Source organism: Pempheris klunzingeri, chromosome 7, assembly GCF_042242105.1.
Source record: "Pempheris klunzingeri isolate RE-2024b chromosome 7, fPemKlu1.hap1, whole genome shotgun sequence".
NCBI classification, from domain to species: domain Eukaryota; kingdom Metazoa; phylum Chordata; class Actinopteri; order Acropomatiformes; family Pempheridae; genus Pempheris; species Pempheris klunzingeri.
In genome coordinates, this window is record NC_092018.1 from 23,589,734 (window position 1) to 23,610,940 (window position 21,207).

Consider the following 21,207-nt stretch of genomic DNA (forward strand, 5'->3'; position numbering starts at 1 on the left):
GGGTTCATACTTGGAAGCGGAGGTCCTACCAGAATATATTTACACGCTGTAATGTTCGAAAAACACATTATCATGCAACATACTGCTCCTTTCACCCTCTTTCTGAACGCTCTGTTTGAGCATCTGTGTCTTTAATGCCCCCCTCCCGAAAAGTCCAGTCTGCTCTGATTGTCCAGTCTGTCTCTGCTTCAAAGGGGAGCCACATTAGCGGAGCAACATGCTAACATGAAGTTGAACAGACTAACCGGCCAAATAAACAGCCTGACAACAGAAAACACAGCAAAATGTGCAGCTTGTCTGTCTGAAGTCGGGTCGCAGACAGCTTGTTAACAATGTTACACAAATGCACACACAACAGATGTGTTTAGCAGTATCTTCATCCAAGATAATGTGCTGAGTCTTCATGTCCTGGGGTGGTGGGAGAATAATAATAATAATAATAATAATAACAACAACAGCATGATTTCAGTGTTTCGCTTACACCTTTGACATCTTATCAGTACAAGGTGGATTCAGGTTTTCAGTGGGCTGAGGGGCTGAAGGAGGTCTGATGTTCGTAGATCCTGCATGTGATGTCACATGCAATAGCCAAAATAGATACTGAAATATGGGGCGGGAGAAACAGAGAGAGAGGATGATATTTTGTATAGTTTGAGGGATTTTAGACACCCTGAGGACCCATATTTACATGCATTTTGCTTTATATGTCTCCAATAATCTGAATTGATTGTGAGCTACATTAATACATCATGTTTCGACTTACCAGTTTTACCAGTTTTTTTCATTTTTAAGATTGTGCATGCTAATGTAGACCGATCTTATATTTCAGCAGCTGCCCCTGGGTCTTATTGCAGGTCACTGTCCCTTTTCAGTGTTTGTTCCAACCCTATTTGCCCTGTTGGCCTCTTGTTTACAATCTACCAGCCCACTTGACTTGTATATAGATATTGTGGTGGTGCGGTGGTTAGCACTGTTGCCTCGCAGCGAGAAGGTTCCAGGTTTGAATCCAGGTTTGATCAACACAGGATCCACATCCTCCCTGTGCTTGCGTGGGTTCTCTCCGGGTACTCCTGCTTCCTCCCACAGTTCAAAGACATGCACGTTGGGTTAATTGGTGACTCTAAATTCTCTGTCAGCTGAGATCAGATCTAGTCTAGAAAGATAAGTGGTGATGGAGGAATGTAACTGAATCTATTTTATTTTATTGGTTACAGAAGTAACTTTAGCTCCAAGCTCTTTAGCGAAGCTTCCCTCCTACTGTTTTTATACACAGTTTAAAGTGGAAGTTAGTGATAACACTGAGCTCCTGTTGCAACGCCAACCAGAGTAGCATCTTCAAATATTCAACCATCTGGTTGCATATAAACTTCTTAATCATAACCGAATATAGTAACTTCCACCACTGCCCTTTTTAGAAAACGTGTTCTTTGTTCAGATTATCAAACCGTGATAGCAAAGTCAGAGTAAAACATCCGGTTTGTGCCAATAAGTAGGCAGGTAGTTTTAGCCACTGATCAAGTAGAAAGAATGCCATCTGCTACCAGCAGGCTGGCTACTGTCCAAAGCAAGAAACAACTGTATGAATCCCAATTTGAACTAGAAACATTGATCTCAAAGCAACAATAAAGGCAGAATAAAAAACAGTAGACAGGTTGTGTGTGTTAGGGATGGAGTAGAAAGTGGTTGGTTGCACAGTGGTTGACGCACTTCCTGTGTACTGTAAATCGTGCCTTCATTTTGAGTGTGCCCAGTGGCAGACAGAATTACACAGTGAAAACCTATAGGGTACCTATATAAACACTAATGGTGGCACTGTTCAATAACTATTAAAGTGTGCAGTCAGCATTTATTACATAATGGTAAGTTTAAAGCGAAAAAGTTTCCTGTTTCCACTTTAATAGAGGCACACTCGTTTGGAACTGCAAAAAAAAAAAGCCTGCGGCAGTGAAGGATCAGAATTAAGACCATGTTAACACCATATAGACATCGATTCTGTTGTGGCTAAAAAGCAACAGTTTGGTACGTGCTCGCTGCAAGCCAAGATCTGGATCTGGATGGACCGTCTTTATAGAAGACCAACACGGTCGTGACTCTTTTCTCATTTACTTCAGAAAAATGTGATAAAATTATACATGAACATCACCAAGATTGTCTTTCACGTCCGTACCTGAAATTATCATGTTGCAGACATTTTAACAATCACTTGTTGTCTGTCTGTCTTGATATGAAGCCATATTTCAGAGCTAGGTTTCCCATCCCTGTTGGTGATCTCAAAATGTCTTGCGATGCTGCTGTGCTGACCTTCGACAAGATGTGTTAAAAAACTTTCGACACTAAAAATATGTGTGCAAAAAAAGAACTACGCGTCCATCCGGTATTGTTGCGTCGTGTGTGTGTGTGTGTTGCCTCACAGTGCTCACTAAATGTCTCCTTTGTTATCTGTTGTGTATTGTTTGTGTTTCCACATCGCGCTGCTATAGTACACCCCATATCGCAATATGACATTTACGTACCCGTTATGTTGCAATCGCAGAGCTCTATGGTGTGCTTAAAAGACCATGGCACCAAATGAAATCCCTCTGATGATGTCCTCTTTGCTGCTGTACCACACTGCTCTGATGACTCATAAAGTGGTGTGTAGGCACTGTGCGAAACATGCATGAGCAAACCTTTGTGGCATGTTCCCTTTTAGAAAACACCACTTTCTGTGCTGTGTGTGTCTGTGTGTGGATGCATTGTTTGTGTGCGTTAGGTGTCTGACCATTCTTATTCTTGTTTAAGGATGAGGTCTTATTTTTTTTTAGTTTTCTTCATTGGTTCTACAATTAGAACAGCATTTTACTCACCAAATTGCTGAGATCTGGTAATGCGGCGATCACTGCAAAATCCGGCAACACAACTCAAACGAGCAGTTTATCTAAACCACTTTATTTGGACATAAAAGACAAAATCCAAAATGTTCCTAATAATCCTCATTCACAGTAAACCTTTGTGCGCAACTCCAGTAAGTGCAGTGAAGTCGGAGTTTAAGTAGGAAGTGGGTCTGTAAACTGTGATGGATGGTTACAACGGACGGGAATTTCACCATTCTCCTCCATTTTCACTTCCTAATAAGTTAGACTATCCTTATCTGGTTTGTTTTCAGCACGTCCGGTCATCTGACTGCTCGCGTCAGAATTCGGAGGCTCCACCTTAAATGCCAAGCACTCATTGCTTCAATGTTAAAGGTGCGCTGAATGAGTTTTGGCCGATTGGGGCAGCAAAACAAGCTGAAATCTGATTCGTTGTCAAAGTGAACACATCAGTATTTACATCAAGCAGTCACAAAGCATTAGTATTCACTTGGAATTGTGTTTGTGTCCGCTTGATGAACATCATTTAGCTCCCGTTTGGTCCCCACATTGAGTGAAATATCTAAATGCTCCAACAAGCCCACCGGTTAGTCTCTAACTGTGTCCGTCGGCTGTTATATAGATATTTTACAGATCCTTTTAAACAAGTAAAAGTAGCAATACCACATTGTCAAAATACTTCACAGCAAGAAAAATAGAATCTGAAAAGTAACGACAGCTGTAGTATTGTTTAAATGTGGTGGCGTCTGAGATGTAGTGAGTAGAATGATAAAGCTGCATGAGATGGAAATAGTCAAGTAAAGTACAGGTGATTTTAATGTGCACTGTACAGAGTTAAGGTACTGTGTTAAAGAAAACCAGAACTCAAGTGTGAGATGAGGTCCTGCTGAGCTGCGGCCTTAATTTGACAGTTTGACCTCTAACTTGTAAATTTGGAAGTGAAGGGAAACTGCAGGATCAGACTCTCTCACAGAGCACTCTGCTGTTTTATTATTCAAATCAGACATTTGCTTTTGTTCTTCCAAGGCATGAAAATCAATACATGAATTTTAACAAGAGACCAACTGTCCTCTTGGAACTCTTTTCTGTTGACTGTGCATTTGTTCAGTCGTCTGAAGCTCACGGTCTAGACTTGCTTGACGACAATAATGTTCAGTCATTTGCTCAAATGTTTCCCACATTTCTGCGTGTCTGTGTTTAGATGTAAGCAACATTTATTCTTTTGCCATCCAGTGTGTGTATGTGTGCGTAGTCATGTGAGAATGGAGGGTTTGTTTTGTGCGTGTGTGGGTATATGGGTGTGTGTGTGTGTGTGTGTCAGTGGTCTCTTGTCTCTGTCTAAAAGGCCTGTTTGTCTGTCGTGATCTTCACAGACAGAAACACACACACACCAGCTGCGTATGTGTGTGTGTGTGTCCAAGACAGACACACAAAGACATCATGGTTCCCATGGCTGGGTTAGGGACAATGTAACGAGATAGCACACGGAAACTTTGCCGTCATGATTCCTGACAGAAGATTCAGTGCCCTCATGCGGCCTCACTGTCACACAACAGTGTTCTTACAAGTCACGGAGGGCGGGGGTGAAAGTCGAGCCCTGGAGCTGGCAGGTTGAACCCAGCTGAGCCTGAGAGAGAGCTGCATTGTTTTGAGTGCTAAAAGAGGAGACTACAGGCAGGAAGTTGACCAAAGAGCCAAAAGGGATATTTGAACTGGCTCCACCACAGTGATACCAACTGTGGCTTCAATATGTACAGAATTACATGATGACCAGAATACAGCATGGGACTGATCTTTTTGCTTCTCTCTGAATGCTGATGGACTGGATGGTGTTTAAGTTATAATTATCAGATTCAATTCAAGAGAACAGAAACAATACTGTAAAAACTGCCTGACTGTCAGGCGCTACAAAATATAGTACACATTGTTCATATTCAACAAAACTAAGGTGATTACAAAAGGACACCAACTTCTCCACCTGGGCCTTGTGCCCCAATAAGACGGCACAACCTCAAACAACTCACATTTTCTTATGGAAAAAAAAATCTATCGTGTGACTAAAAATGTGCAGCGCTTTTTTTTTTTTCTTTTTTTTTTTATCTCTGGTGGTGATTTTAATTGCTCTTGTTATCTTTAAATATGAAAATATTATTTCCTCTCCTCTCCTCTCCTCTCCTCTCTTGCAGCAGCCTAAAAAATAATTAATCGCCAGTTCTGGCAGTATACTGTATGTCCAGTTTAGAATCTGGCTAATTGAATTCTTAGCTACTGACCCTATTTTTCCTGCAACAGGAATCATAAAAGACAGAAAGCATGAAGAGGATTACAGGCTAGGGACAGAGGAGGAACCCGTTCATATGGCTGAACTCCCTTGGTCCTCTGTGGTGTTGATCACAGATCAAATGTTAGCTCATGAGGAGGTGTGTTTGTTAGGACAGAAGGTACTGTAGTCAGTAACAATGCTCACATCAGTGTGAGTTTATGTCAGCGTCCTTATATGGCCACTGTGCAAACTAAGAGATACTGGCTGCTTTTGCAAACTGACACAAAGTGCACTGTTTCAAAGTGTCTGCCACTAGCAGAGGTTTTGGCAGTGGTACATGCAGGATGTTAAGCAGACTTCACACCCTCTCCCTGTTGTAATGGATCGATATGTGACAGTGGGCAAACTCAATCTACGCCACAGCGTGATCCATGAGCAGGGAGATGGGGACTGACAAAGAGAGTTTCATGGGGAAGAACTTTGACTGAGTTTAACCTTGAATCGGATCACGGATATCGGATATCCTTGGATCACTGCATTGAAACTGGAAATGCCTCACAAATTAATTGTCAGTTTCTTTTTCCCTTCCAGTGGGTGCTGGCGTTTGAGATCTTCATCCCACTGGTCCTCTTCTTCATACTCCTTGGTCTGAGGCAGAAGAAGCCAGCGATTCCTGTCAAGGAAGGTAGGTCAACACAGTAGGATATGGATGGACTCAGCAGGAGGAAGGGTCCCTACTCTAACAACAGTTTATTTCAGCCTGGGTCTGATTGTCATAGCTGTGACCTTCATCCCAAACACTCACTAAAGCACCAAATGGGGATTAATCTGCTGCTAAAAATACTCCCCAGCATTATAGTATTTCCTTCTGTTTTAGTGAAGTTTAATAAAAGCTGCAGTAGCCCAGCTGTTTTAGGAAATGACTGAGACTTTTTGAAAAATGAAGCTATATAGTTATGTCCTTTTTCTGGCTGCTCCCTTCCGGGGTCGCCACAGTGGATGATCCGCTTGTAGATTTTGCAGTTAGTTCTTTACACCGGATGCCCTTCCTGACGCAACCCTCGCCCATTTTTGGTAGCCGGGACTGGGAGGGAGTCAAACACGGGTTCCCCACGCCGATGACATGCGTAATTATCCACTGCACTACCGGCCGGATAAGCTATATAGTCATGTGGTGTTTTTAAATATTTACTTCCTCAGTAGTAACCAATGGGCTTAGAGCTGAGAGATGTAGGGCCGTTTTAAGCCAAAGAGACAGACTAGTAGGCCATGATATTCTCTGTTAAGTGAAATAATCTAGTCAATGTCAAACCTGATAACTCATTCCATCCCTTATGCCTTTAACTGGTGTTTTCTCACATAAAGCCTTCCTCCTGTTTAATAAATGCATGCTTGCAGGTCTAAATATGTCTTCTCTTCAATAATATTCCGTGTTCAGTAGCAGAAAATTCAAATAGAAATCCCCCATAGACACAGAAGGGAGGTCAGACAGCATAGAGACACATTCTGTGTTGCCTGACTGTGTTTTGGTTTATACAATAGAGGAGATGTTATTAGAAAATAACACTGATGGAAAATGACCAGAATTAGCCCCTAAAATGACTGAAGGGTTTAATTTAATCACACATTCACTGCATGTGCGTCTCCAAGGCAGCTCATCAGTTATTCTGGTTCATGTATGTGCAGTAAAATGCAAATGGTTGGGTGAAGCTAAATAGCGACCAGAGGGTGTGGTGGTGTATAGATACACCGAAGCATGACGACCATAGCTCAACAAATGGAAAGACTCTCCTCCACAAGATCACAAAGTTGTCTGGAAAGTGCAGAGCGGCATGATGTGAACACACAGAACCACAAATGTGCAGACAGACACAGAAGATGTATTTTGCTCATTAGCACAGTGGTGATAGAAATAAATAGTAACAAAATGTGGGCGAAGCCTTTTAATTTATTAATCTGTTGAATTTTCAAGTCACAGAACAGCAATGAATTACAAAGTTAAAACAAGAACCAGCTTTTGACATATAAAGAAGGTTAATGACGGTAAACAGTGAATGGCTGTGGACAAATCAGAGGCTGCAGATTTGTCAACATATGTGCTCTGCTGCCTTCAGATGGCTGCGGGGATTTAATGAACTGAAGGAGAAGCTGTTTGTATTCAGTCTAAAGCAGCTGTGGACAACAGATGCTGTCAGAATCACCTATTTTAATTTACAGACCAACGCAGACTGATTTACAAATATTCATGGTGTCAAACGCATCAAACACAATTTCATTTTTTAGATTAGGTTAGAGATGAGAAATGTATCTTTGGCACTTCGGCAGAACACGGCAGCACGCAGCCTCTCCATTGTACACACAATACATCCGTATACATACACAATCAGACCATAGTCAGCGCGCAGCATCACTCGTTTCAAGAGTACCACACGACGCATCACGCCAAGATATTGCACATTCCCCCTTGTAAGAGAAGAGCGTTACCTTAGAGAGCCCAACCGTAACCACATGCCAAATGTTTTTCCAGCCTTACGGATCCATTTTTGGAGTTGCGATTTGAATTTAATTGGATACCAAATCATGTTGTGATGCTGTAACAGACACCAGATTCAGTGACTGCCCTGTAAAAGGACAACAGGCTTTTATCCACTCCATGGACCCTGAGCCTTTCCAGAAAATGTAGACGCTGACTGATTCATGAACAAACACACTCCACGTGTTGAGCCCATTGTGACTGAAAATCAAAGTGAATACCAAAGTATATGTATGTTGTTAACTGCTCAGCTCTCTCTCTGTTTATTAGAGCTGAGCGGTGATCACATCACTCCTTGGATCAAAGACCATTTCTTTAGGTTTTTTGATGTTTAAATTCAGACAACCTCTCAGCTGTGTACACAGTAATGTCTGAAGGCTTTTTCTGTAAACCGAGTGTAGCTGCATCAGCGGAAAACTTGATAATGTACTGATTTATAACATCATTTGTATATGTTGCGTAAAGAAGGGGAGAGGAGCAGAGGAGACTTCAGGGGAGGAGCTCCAGTGGTCATTAACTGTCAGAGGGAGTTGACTTGACTTAGTCCAGCATGAGCTGCAGGATTTTCAAAGTCAAATTAAGTTTTTAGAGCATCATCGGTGCCTCTCCCAGCCCTTTAAGCCAACTGATAAGAGCTGTTGTACCTCATTTTATAGGTTCCCTATCGTGATTCATTCAAGTAATTTCATCATTGGCGTTAGTGCTGCTGGTCTGAAATCAGTATTATTCTGTGGGCAAAGTGTTTTTTCCGATATCATAGGAACTGTAGATGTATCAACTGAGAGCTGGAATACAGGGCTCCAGGCTGGGGTCAACTCATCAGCAAATGTTTGCAGGCGTGATCTAGTCCTAATGGTATAGTATACCTAAAGTGCATGTTCTGTAACTTATTTTAGAAACAGTTCATAGCTGTCACAGTGTCATATTTGCTTAAATTCTCATAAGAGAACAACAGCATTAATAATTAAAATGGTTAGAAAAATATCTGCTGTCTACCGATGTCACAGACCTGTAATAAACTCATCCAGTCATTCCAGGCTACCTATCTAATTGCCTACTTGTGTGCAGAAATCTGAGCCACAGTTACCCAGCACGAAGCACACACACAGGGCCACGACTCCCAAATCTGTTTACCACGACAGACTGTCGTTTAGTGAGCTCACCCATGAGAACAAAGCACTGCCTCTGAGCCGAGTGAGCAGCAACTAAGAGTTAAAGGTTATGTTATGTTCGTGACTGCTGTTTTGCTTGTGTTTATATGATTGTGGCATTCAGCAGAGTTGTTTATTTGTTAGACTGAAAAGCTAAGAAAGGCTGTCAGTTAGCAATCAATCTTTATGTAGCGGCAATTCACAACAAGTGTTATCTCAAGACTCTTTCCATAAAGAGCAGGTCTAGACCAAACTCTTTAATTAGAGAGAGACCCAACGATTCAGGAATTCAACACTAAGGATTCAAGAATTCCCACATGAACAGCATCAGATATTAGATTAGGACACAGTGGCAGGAAGAACTCCCCTTTAACAGGAAGAAACCAGGATCCACAGGAACCAGAGAACCACAGCAGGAGAACCAGGACCAGGATCCACAGGAACCTGAGGGATGAGGAGAGCACAGAAAGGCTCCGGGGAAGATACCAAGTTAGTAGCAGACATTAAAGAGACATGAAGCATGAGGATAGAGAGGAAAAGGAGAGAGGCGCCCAGTGCATCATGGGAGTCCCCCGGCAGTCTGAGCCTATAGCAGCACAACTAGGAGCTGGTCCAAGGCCTGAGCCAGCCCTAAACTATAGGCTTTATCACTAAGGAAGGTTTTGCACAATGCTCTTGTGGGGTAGTACGGTACTATGAGCTCTTTAAGATATGATGGAGCCTGAACCTTGTAGGTGAGGAGAAGGGTTTTAAATTCTATTCTGGATTTTACTGGAAGCCAGTGAAGAGAAGCCAGTACGGGAGAAATATGGTCTCTTCTCTTAGTGATGAATCAGAAGGAAACTGAGTTGTTTGCTAAAAAACCATGAAGTGATGCTGTGTATCTCATCGCTGTCCTGTGTGGATGTGAGGATTACGATGTGGAAACATCCGCCAAGTGCTGAACTAAACCAGTACAGTCAGGAGAAGTGCCCATCGCTCCACTTGATCCTATGGATCGTTGGAAAACGAATATCCAAAACTTGCAAAATTAGCAAGCTCATACTTGTACATGACCACAGCGTTTGTGTCAGAATTATTCTGATATTATTCACTTGAAGAGTCAAGATGATGTTGCTTTAAACATACTGAGTTGTTTAACAGGTTGATTCACAATAACCTTTCCTGTGGAAGAGAAATAATCCATATCTATATGTTTTATGGGGAGTTAGTGCAGGGGTTTTCTAGGGTTTTGGGGGTTTTACTCTTGAATTAGATTCTATTGTGGATTGTAGCTCATTCAACATTTAATAACGTGACCTTAAAATAAAAAGACAGTGTTCATGTGTTCATGCTGTGAGGAGGGTTGTGCTATTTGAATCCTGGTCAAATAGCTCCCATTAGTGATCATGAATAGTATCTTCACTGACATGGACTTGTCCTCCAGCATCAGTCAGGCATGACACACTTATTTGTTTTGGGGGATTTGCTTTGGAAGCATACCAGACCCTTCTGGCTGGGGTGGGGGGGGATTATTTTGATGAGGTAATGGCTACTCTTGCTAGTTTCTCCGGTGCTGTAGATCCTGCCTGTAATGGTATGTTTTGGTATCACAGTATCTACACATAAATGACTGTGACCTGTGATCGCCTCAGCTATTCTGTCAATGTTATTGTCTTGTTGGAAAAAAATCCCAATCTGTGACCAGGAAGCAGTCACTTTTATTTTGTAATTTGTCGTAATTTCTGCACTAAGAGTCCATAATAAAAACACAAGTGCTACTTCTCCTCATTTTCCCTGAGTTGTATCTGCTGATGACAGCAGTGGTTTGTTGCAGCCCCAGCAGAGTTGATGTTAAATGCTGCCACTCCTCCCCACTCCTCCCCACTCCTCCCCACTCCTCCCATCACAACAGCTCTTACAGAACGCCAAGCCAAGCAGGCCCGGTTCTGCTACAGTCTAAGGACAGCAGCCATTCCCTGCCATACACCCACAGCACCTGGTTGCTTCCCATAAGGAGCACGGTGGTGGCGTTGTAATGCATGAAAATGCTGGATGTAATTAGCACCAACAGCAGCAGCACTCGTGTTTGTCTTGACTTTGGCACACTTGCGTAACCTGACAAACTTTGACAGATCTGACAGACTTAAACAAACTCTCAACAAACAAACACCCGTCTCTTGTGCCCAGGTCACTGGAAGTGGCACTGTACTGCTGCGATTATTTACATTTTAAGAATGATTCCATTGTCGCTCCACATACGCTGATGGCGTTTAGTTGTTTAGATAAAATGGTCATAAAAGTGGCAGCTCAGCGGTGATGCTCCAAAAACAGAAGTGGTTCTGATACATCTGTGTCTTCAACATTGTGCTGCAGACATTCTCCGCATTCCACATTTTCCATTATCTCCAACACAGATGGGTGCAAGAAAGTTATGAAAAGAGTAAACCCATATTGCTTATGCACAGCTGTTTGGAAGGCGCTGAGGGAGTGAGGTAAGGGCGGAGGACTGCACTGGTACACCGGTGTTAGAATGACGCCTTGTGCCCTTCCTCCACAGTAACTTGCATTATGTGGTTTTAAATATAGAAAGTGAACGCTACTGCTGACTCACGTTTGCTTAGATCTGCCCGCAGTCATAAAGATGTCACGTAGTTCTGTGCGGCATCATCATGCATTTTAAACAGGCAAATGCATATTTTTGCTAATCTGCTGCTGTTATAAATATGTGATTTGCCTTCCACCGTGCGCTGTAGTTTTTGTGTTCTTAGTTCACCTTTAAGTCTTGTGATGTCTTTATTATTTCATGGTTTAATCTGTTCACAGTGCACTGCACTCTACTGTTGCCTTAAGCCTCTGTAGTAGTCGTACCCAGTTTATTTTGATGCTTTTTGTCTTTGTTCTTTTACTTCACCTTTGTCTTGTTTCTGCTATTCTTTCTTTGTGTCTGTCTTTCTGGCTGTGCTTCTTTCTTTCCTGTGCGTGATGCATGTTCTCAACATGTTGGATGGACCAGTGTGTAAGTGTCAACATCCCTTCATTTTATCCTGACACCTGATCCTAGCTAACATGATACATTAATGAAAACGTCTCCTCGTCAACTTGACCAGGATGGGCTAATCCTGTTTTGGGGCGTGTTTCTCTGTCTGTGTGCCTAACCCTGATCCGTACCTAGTATCATGTAAGGCCATCTTCCAGAACCCGCTCATTTCAGCCACTCAGTGTCTCATGATATTTTCTCTGTGGTAGGTTGAAAATACAAAACCCACCGGGTGATAGAAAATCTTCTTAGCAACTCATATCAAGTTCTGAATAAGGTCTCTTCCCTTTAAGTCGTTGATGTATTAAGAGAGGTGGATACCTTGTACAGTAATATAATTTATACTAAAAAGCTGTCCTACAGGCTGAGGAATATAGTCCAAGTTGCTAAGCAGGCTTTATTGTTTTTAACTGCATATATAGAGAAATATGAGTGACAAATCTTATCTAGTTTGCAATGAATGTTGCTTAATCTGTGCATACGCCAAAAAGGGTTCTTTGGCTTCATCCTTGGGTTTCCATATTTATGGGCTCATAGAGTCTGTGTGTTGGACACTTCCTCTGTCTGAGCTGCTGACTTCCTGTAAAGCTTCCCAAACAGATGAAAACATTCACTGATACAACTACAAAAGTTTATTCAACCTAATAAGCTCAAGTTCTTCTCAGACAGAATCATCAGAGAGAGTTGGTGATGCTCATAGAAATCTATTTTCTATCTTTTCAGTTGCTCCTGTAATGATTTGCGTATAAGAAAAGGTGTTTTTGGGCCGCATGATACTGCAATAGGTGCAGCGGCCATTTTGGTTTCACGTATTGACTTAGGGGGAAGAGACATTTCTCTGTCCAAGTAATTCATGTTGTCTTGTATAAAAAAAAAAGTCTGTTTTCATATTTTGAGCCACTGAATGCCTGAATTGTTAGTCTGTGAGTCTGTTCCTCTCAGTCCGTTCACATTGAGTCTTGTTTGCTCTGTGCTGACTGAGCTCCATCATCACCACAGAACGCCATCCTGTGTCACACTGTTAAGGACTGATGCTGAAGAGCTGCTTATTCTGTTAGGATTAACGCTGCCAGTGCTGCCCGACAGAGAGGAACGCACTTGAATATTAATGTGAAAACAAACTGTATGTGGAATAATCTATTCTGTACTTCACACTTTCCACCTTTCTAAATAAATGGGCTGCACAATATATCCAACAAATAATTACAGAATTACGTTGCTGGATGTTGTTGTGCTTTCATTTAACGTTTGACAAAAGCTTCTAACAGGCTCTCACTGTATTCTGGTTTGCTGCAGTGTCTTAATATGTGCTGAATTATACCAGACATGTCAATCCTTCTTGAGACTTTAAATGTGCAGTCCCTACCTGTGTGTGTTGGTGTGTGATTTATGCCTGTTTGGATGATTTGTAGGCACTTAGCCCACTGGACACCTGGTGCATATGACTGAGTCTGTGGAAATAACTGGCTTAATTGAATGAATTGTCGTTCATTCGATGAAATTCTTGTTCCATTCAGCAGGTTGTGTACTTAGGGCTGTCTCTACAATTCATGTTTAACCTACTGATGAATTCTGACCTGTGTTTAACACCTTAACTTGACCTTTCTTCTGAGGCAGCTGGTCAGAGAGGGCAAATGTTAATGAACTGAATGAATGGACCTGCTTTATGTACTGTACATTTTTAGACCTCATAGACCCGCTCTCATTATTCAGACGCACTATGACATTATATACCACTGGATAATGATATCGTTTTTGAAATCATGACTAGAAAGCCTGTACCCAGATTTGCTAAAAGTCAGTGGGGTCTCTAACTTGTATCTCTTCAGTCCTCCTGGGGTTTAACAGCAGGAGTGTAAGTGGTGGCAATTCAGCTTTAGTTTCTGCTGTAGGATGCAATTCATGAGCCATTCTCTGAACTTTTAAGAAAAAAAAGAAGTGATTTACAAAGAATGCAAATAAAGGTCCTAAAATATCTGATGCACATCTTTAAAAAGAAAGTACCAAAGTCCATTACGGCAAAGCTAAAGATATACTGCGTAGAATTATAACTATCCAGATGGGAGAGTTTAATTTCTCCTGAGAACTAATCAAGCTTCTAAAGCTTCACACCGACTCATCTTAAGTGCTCCTGTTCTAAGCACAGTGTTATCTCGGATTTTTGGAAGTTGTTTAAAAACATAGAGATTGAAGGTATTTTTATTGTATTCTTATTGTTGAGTCTTTTAACAACGAGGTTCTCTATTATGCCTTATTAATAAAGGAAAGGGTTGTTGCTTACTGATACAGATGCAGAGAAATAGAAGATCCTGCACCAGACAGGATCTTCTATTTCTCAGAAAGGGATAGAAGTGAGTAACGTGGCTGATATGAGAGAGAGCTGGAGGACAAGAGGAACTGTTTCTGTGGGTGACTGTACGGGATCCACACTCTCACAATCTTCAGCAGCACAGTAACCATGGAAACATTGGGCTGTTAGCTGGAGCTGAAGTTTGTTTTTTTTTTTTTCCTGATTGAAACCTTGTCCAGCCAGCATTGATTAGGAAAAATATCATAGGCCATTTTGTCATTATTGTGCAACAAAAAGATGGCCCGTGTATTCAGCATTGACATGTGGGAACATCTCTGGCCACTAGCTGCTGCGCTGCTTTTCAGGTGGCTCATCTGACACCTTTGTTCCTTTCCAACTCTAACCCAGAATCTGACCGTCTGCTTTTTCATTATTATTGTCCTGTTGGTCCTGTGGTTTTGTTTTCACGACAAACCCCCTACCTGTTGGTCCTTATCCTCCTACTTTTCTACATCCATATCCTCTGAATTCTCTTGTCACCCTCCCACCACATCCTCTTCCTTTGTTCCTTTGGTTTTGTCTTTTCTCTTTTTGTCCGTCCTACCGCCTGTTTTTCCTCCCTCGTGTCCAGCCTTTTACAGCGCAGCCCCACTCACCTCGGCTGGCATCATTCCCATCATGCAGTCGCTGTGCCCAGATGGACAAAGGGATGAATTTGGTTTCCTGCAGTACAAGAACTCAACGTGAGTATATTTTGTCACCGGTTATTTATCAGTCTCATAAGCTGTTTTGTAGCGCTATTGTTTGCTTGAGAGATTAGATCATTGTTTGTTATATTACTCCTGTGAGAGCACTGAGATCAGACAATGGGCCTATTCAGGCCAACTTGGGTCCGTGTGGAACAAAAAACACAAACCCACTCATTCATTTGAACGGTGCCAGTCGGCCTGTGTGACGGCCAATCAAATACATGCAAGTCCACTTTCCTGGTAGATTACTTAGTTAGGTGAGTAAGGTGACTGTATTTCTACTTATTCACCTGGCAATCGGTGGCATGAAAGGTAAAATAGCTGCCATGGTTGGAGAAGAAGAGTGCAGATCCAGATGATGTAATAAAAGAGTGCCAGTCAGACCTCAGCTGGACAAAGATGACGTGTTGCATGTCTTCATTTGAGAAAAGTTACAGTCTCCCGATCACTCCACGCAGATGAGATGTTTTTGTTTGCTGCTAATTTCCAGCTCTTTAGTGCAGCGGAGGCTTCAGGGGATGTTTAAGTCACATACCTTATGTACGTCAAGATTTATTACCACTGCACTTTATCATCATACACCAACTTCAGCCTCAGCCAAGTGCAAAAAACTTTAATAAACAGTAGGTGCAATATACTCCTGGTGCGCAGGGAGAAAGTCCCCAGACCTGAAAATAAATAAATCCTGAAACAAGCAGTGTTATTTGTGCTTGTGCTAGTGAGCCATAACAATTCCATAAGCACCATTTAATTGTAAAAAGTATGCCAACTCAAAATGCAAATCAAATTTGACTCATTTGACTATTTCATCAGCGCTGTCTTGTCGCCATGACTGACTGTAAAAGAAGCATTGATCACGAGGTGCTTTGCATTGACTGTTTATAGTTGAATGTGGGTGTGCAGAGGTCAGAATATGAGGCAGATCCACTTTGATACGTCTCCAGGTGGGCAGTGATTTATGAAGGGAACCGTGCTTGCAGGTGTGTGTATGCACGCTTTAATTAATCTGATTATGTTTTGGCACACACCATTTTCAGCTTTTGTTTGCACATACACTTTTAGTATGGATCTGTTATATAAAAGAGGGCCCTGGAACGCACCTGTACAACACTGCAGCAAGCTGAGAAGTTCAATCCTTGGAAGTCAACTAAAAACAATTTGTATGAGTTTAAGGAGATTTAATGTCCCTTTTCAAACTCATCCAGCTAATGTTATTTTATCAGTTTATTATTATCAACTATTTCCCTGAAAGCCCTCAAATTAATGAGTGTATCCTACCATCAAGTATAGTGTGTGTATCAAAGCGTGGCATATCTTCTTCCTCTGTGCCATGTGGTCCAGAAACTATTAAAAAGAAATCAGTGAGCCGCGCTGTTGTATTTATTCCTGTCAGCTCGACGGTGTACACATAAAACGATGTACCCAAGCATGCCAAGTACTAGCCAAACAAAAAGCAGCCCAAGGAGCAAAATGTTAGTGCAGTGCACCGGCCATGCAGAACATAAGGAAAGTACAAGGGAAGCTCAGCGTGCCATGCTGTGCTACTAATGCAGAGTACGGCTCTTTAGCTACACATCTCAAGCAGCGTGCACAATTATACTCTATAAAAATGATCCATTTTATGTACTGAGAGAAAATAAAACATGTTAGAGCATTTTGAATCAAGTTCAAATACGTGAAGCACCCGCAAAGCTCAGTAACAGAACATCATGTTTATGCAAGAACTACACCTTAAAGATGGAGCCCGCACCACGTTTACGGCAGTATTCCCTCTTCTCATGGGTGCATAATACAACAAGATGGATTATTTCATCATTGAAAATTTCTGCGTAATATACAAAATCTAAAATACCTATCTCAAACCATGCAGCCGTCTCTTTCACTGTACAGTTGGAAGATATTGCTAATTGGCAACTGACTCCTACACACCCAGCAGATCCCAGAACTTCTACTACCATAGAAACCCAGATGAAGACTTTTTATGAGACTAATGATGTTATGGGATGCTCTAACAGCCATCTGGAGAGGTTGCATTACTTTTAGTGAGGCTTTTAGAAATAGTTCTAATAGTTCTAATAGTTCTAGCGAAGGGAAATGTGTGCTGCTTAAATAAGAATATAACAAAATTCTTACCTGTGAGAAAACTAAATCCTTTTGATACAGCGCCAGTCAAAAGTTACTTTTTTCTTTATTTCTACCATTTTCTACTTAATAGATTAATATTGAAGACATTAAAACTATGAAGGAACATATTGGGAATTATGTTGCAAACAAAACGCAGTGTTCAATGAACAAGAATATGTTTTAGATTTTAGATTCTTCTAACCACTTCTAACTCGCCACCTTTTGCTTTGATGACAGCTTTGCACAGTCGAAAGATTACAATTGTAATAACTTCCTCTCCTTCTTTGTGGATGAGATTAGAGATGTCAGGGCTAACATCAACCCCTATTCTACTCCCATATCTCCCCATCCATCTCGGCCTCTTTTGGACAAATTCTCTCCAATTTCTCTGCAAGACCTCAGTGATCTGGTGGGCAGTATGAAAACTTCCTCAAGCCGTGTTGATATTGTACCAACTTCCTTGCTCAAAAGTGCCACTGGGTCCCTTGGTCCATGCCTACTCACTATTTTAAATAACTCTCTGCAATCTGGTTGTGTCCCATCTTATTTTAAAAATGCTGAAAAAAGCCAACCGTGGTCCATATCATCCCCAAAACTACAGGCCTATATCCAAGCTGCTTTTTATTTCAAAGGTTTTAGAGAAAGTTGTTGCTAAACAGCTCGCTGCCATTTTAACAGTCAACAACACTTTTGATGAATTTCAATCTGGTTTCCGTCAGAAGCATTCCACTGACACAGCTCTTCTCAGACTCTGCAATGATATAATAATTTCATCTGATGTGGATGAATGCTCTGTTCTGGTGCTGCTGGACCTCACTGCAGCGTTTGAAACTGTAGATCACAGCATCCTGATTGAAAGGCCCTGATTGAAAGTCCCGGTTGGACTCTTGGAACTCCCTTTTCACCTGCCTCAGCAAGTCGTCTCTGGACTGCCTACAATCCTCAACACTGCTGCAAGGCTGCTAACCAGGGCCAGCAGATCAACTCATATCACACCCATCCTATTCTCTCTACACTGGCTTCAGGGTTCATTAAAGGGTTGTTGTTTTACATATAGAGCCCTGCATGGTCAGGCACGTGTGTGTGTGTTGTGTGTGTGTGTGTACATCACCAGTAGGTCCCAGAGGTCCTCTGACCAGGGATTACTGTCAGTCCCTCGCACTCACCTAAAAACGAAAGGTGATCCAACCCTCTGCGCACAACTGATGGTCTCAAGCACAATAAGAAGGCAAGAAATTTCACAAATTAAGTCTTGTCAAGGCACATGTGTTAACTGAAAACCATTCCATGCGATGACCTCACGAAGCTGATTGAGGGAACGCCAAGAGTGTGCAAAGCTGTCATCAAAACAAAAGGTGACTACTTTGAAGAATCTTAAATATAAAATATATTCTGGTTGTTTACAACATAATTCCACATGTGTTCCTTCCTACTTTTAATGTCTTCAATAATAATCTACAATGCACCGTATACTCCTTGTCTGATATTTATCTTTTATGCTGCTTTTCAGGAGGAAAAGGTGGATGTAGGACAGAAGTAGGAAAAAGATCTAAATATTTAGAATGCAGTAACAATTGAATAATCGCTTTATACAAATGAATGAATGCCTTATTAATGCCTGGCACTGTCTAATGCAATTTGAAATAGTACATAGGTTGCACCTCTCCAAAGAAAACAAGTGATGGCAAACTCTTTAATACTAAAGAGACTTTAAACAACTCTGCGTTGGCTCATAGATGACTTACCAACTGTTGCCGTATGTCAGCCAAGAAATGTTTGCAGACGCTGTGAAAAGTTAAATACATTCCTAATGTTAAACTGTGGCTTGATGATCTTATCAATAATCATGAGATGGAGAAGATCAGATATATCAGAAATAAACAGTTTTTGACACCATCATGGCAACCTCAGTATTTGGAGAAGACAGCAGATTTGTATTAGCACCAGAATGCAGATTCCTTTGGGTTTGTTCTGGATAGATTTACACACTACATTTCTTTGTCTGTGCAGTCTAATGTCTAAACCTCCCTCTGTTAGTGTGACACAGCTGCTGGAGCGGATCAGTGAAGTGGTCGAACAGAATCGACTCTTCACGTCTGACCGGCCCGGTTTGGGTCAAGAGCTGGAGACCCTGCAGCAGCACCTGGAGAGTCTCAGCTCCACGCCGTCACCACCGGACTACATCTTCAACAATAGTCAAGGTCGGACATATAGCTCTGCTGTAACTAATGCGCTTGGCGTCGTGACTCTCTCTTCCAGGTGTCTGTCACCTAATGATGAAGTCATGAGCACAAGTGTTCAAGAACATATCTGTGAAATCTTTTTGTCGCCCAGGCAACAAAACCTACAATCTTTGAATTTCCTGTGGTACATAGTCAGACATCACTGGTCCAAACGCAGAGTTTTCAGTCCTGGGTTTGCACTTTTTTTTTTTCTTTTTCTGAATGACATATTTTCTCCTACTGGTGTGCAAAGTTTTGATACAGTCTTTAGTTACAATAATTGACACTGTGGAAATGTGAGTGACACAATGCATAGCACAAATTCACTTACTTTAATCATTTTAAGCCATCTATCATATTCCTATAATATCTATACTGGGACTTATCTGGTTATATTATGACTGATCAGTGCATGGTATGTGGGAGTTGGTAAATGTCTGCAACAGTTTCCCAGGAAATAAAATGTAGAGGCTGAAGAAGTTCATTTCAAGCTGGAATTATTCTTCTATGATGATACATAAACATCTTTGTATACCTGCAGTTTCGGTGAATTAAATAAATTAAGTGTATTAATTTATCATCATAGTGTATATTTTTGTTGTGTGTTTGTTGGGTTGTGTGTGTGTGTGTGTGTGTGTGTGTGTGTGTGTGTGTGTGTGTGTGTGTGTGTGTGTGTGTGTGTGTGTGTGTGTGTGTGTGTGTGTGTGTGTGTGTGCAGGCTTCACGCTGGCCAGTGTGTTGAAGAACCAGTCGGTTTTCCAGCAGTTCCTGTTCAAGAACCTTTCCCTGTCCGACTCCACAATCAGCCTGCTGCTCAACACTCCAGTCAGCCTCAGAGAGGTCATTCACTGTTACTTTACTAACACACACACACACACATATACACACACACAGAAGTCACTTCTTTGTCTGTTCTGCTCACAATAATTGACTTCACTTCAACTCAGGTTATTTCCGACCAATTGGCACCGTTTGCATCATATTTGACGAGATGCATAATTTTGTCTACTTGTTTCGCGTTTGTTACTGTAGGATAATCTGTGCAGCCACAAAATCCTAAAATGATTTTGTGGCTGCACGGATGATGCACTTGCACTTGGTTCTATAACTGTCTACAGTGAGTGGGAGACGGAGAGAGAGACACTATGTATATAATTCATTGATAAATTATCAATATGTTATATGTATAATGTTCATATTACTGTATGCTGTCCAAACTATTGGACAAATTGTATTTTGTTTTTGTTTAGTTTTTTCCATTTTTGTGATGCTTTGGCAACATTGTTCCTAAAACCTTCATCGCAGTGAAGCCACACAGGTGCACCTTTATCTTCTCAACAACTTACAATTGGCTCCTTTACAGTGTTTCATAAATTATTAAGCTGATTTTATGGATCACAGATGCTGTGATATTTGAAGGCAGAGCAAGACGCGCATTTCATTTTAAAATGATATATATTTTTATAGTTTGTATTTTCATTGGCTGAAACCAATAAAGAATTGATGTCCATCTCAGCAGATGCAGCGTTTGAAGGGGCTGCAACCACAGATGTGATAGTTAAAATCATCACTGTTATTTAATTACATGCATCAACACTGACTTCTTCCCTTTTGATGGTAATTGCAGTAGGTTTAGTAGATCAACCCCAACGATCTCCACATCTTTAAAACAATCAGTCCAGCAGTACTAGCAGCCTGGAGTCTTATAAGAATAAGAATAAGACCGACTTTATTTATCCCGGAGGAAATTGTTTTGCCAGAGTGCGATACAGAGGTCATCACAACAATACAAAATATTAAAATACAATAATTACTGCCAGCATCTGCACCAGGAAGAGACAAACATGGAAGCTGGTGACACTCTCTGCACTGCAGTTGAAGGAGAAGCTGTTGATCAGTGGCACACTGGAATCTTGGTGCCAAGAATGGTCGTGCTTGGTTTTTTGATCAGCTCCAGGCGAAAGCACGCACATGAGAACCTCTTCAGATCACACAAAAGCTTTA

General features: G+C 41.4%; 1 protein-coding gene across 1 annotated transcript in view; it reads left to right on the forward strand.

The window, feature by feature from the left end:
• abca2 (ATP-binding cassette, sub-family A (ABC1), member 2) overlaps positions 1 to 21,207 on the forward strand; it is a 92,674-nt gene that overhangs the window by 26,389 nt on the left and 45,078 nt on the right. The window contains exons 2-5 of the mRNA XM_070833050.1: positions 5,707 to 5,800; positions 14,740 to 14,851; positions 19,019 to 19,182; positions 19,922 to 20,043. Of these exons, the coding sequence (XP_070689151.1) occupies positions 5,707 to 5,800; positions 14,740 to 14,851; positions 19,019 to 19,182; positions 19,922 to 20,043 (492 nt within the window). The remainder of the gene's footprint in view (positions 1 to 5,706; positions 5,801 to 14,739; positions 14,852 to 19,018; positions 19,183 to 19,921; positions 20,044 to 21,207) is intronic.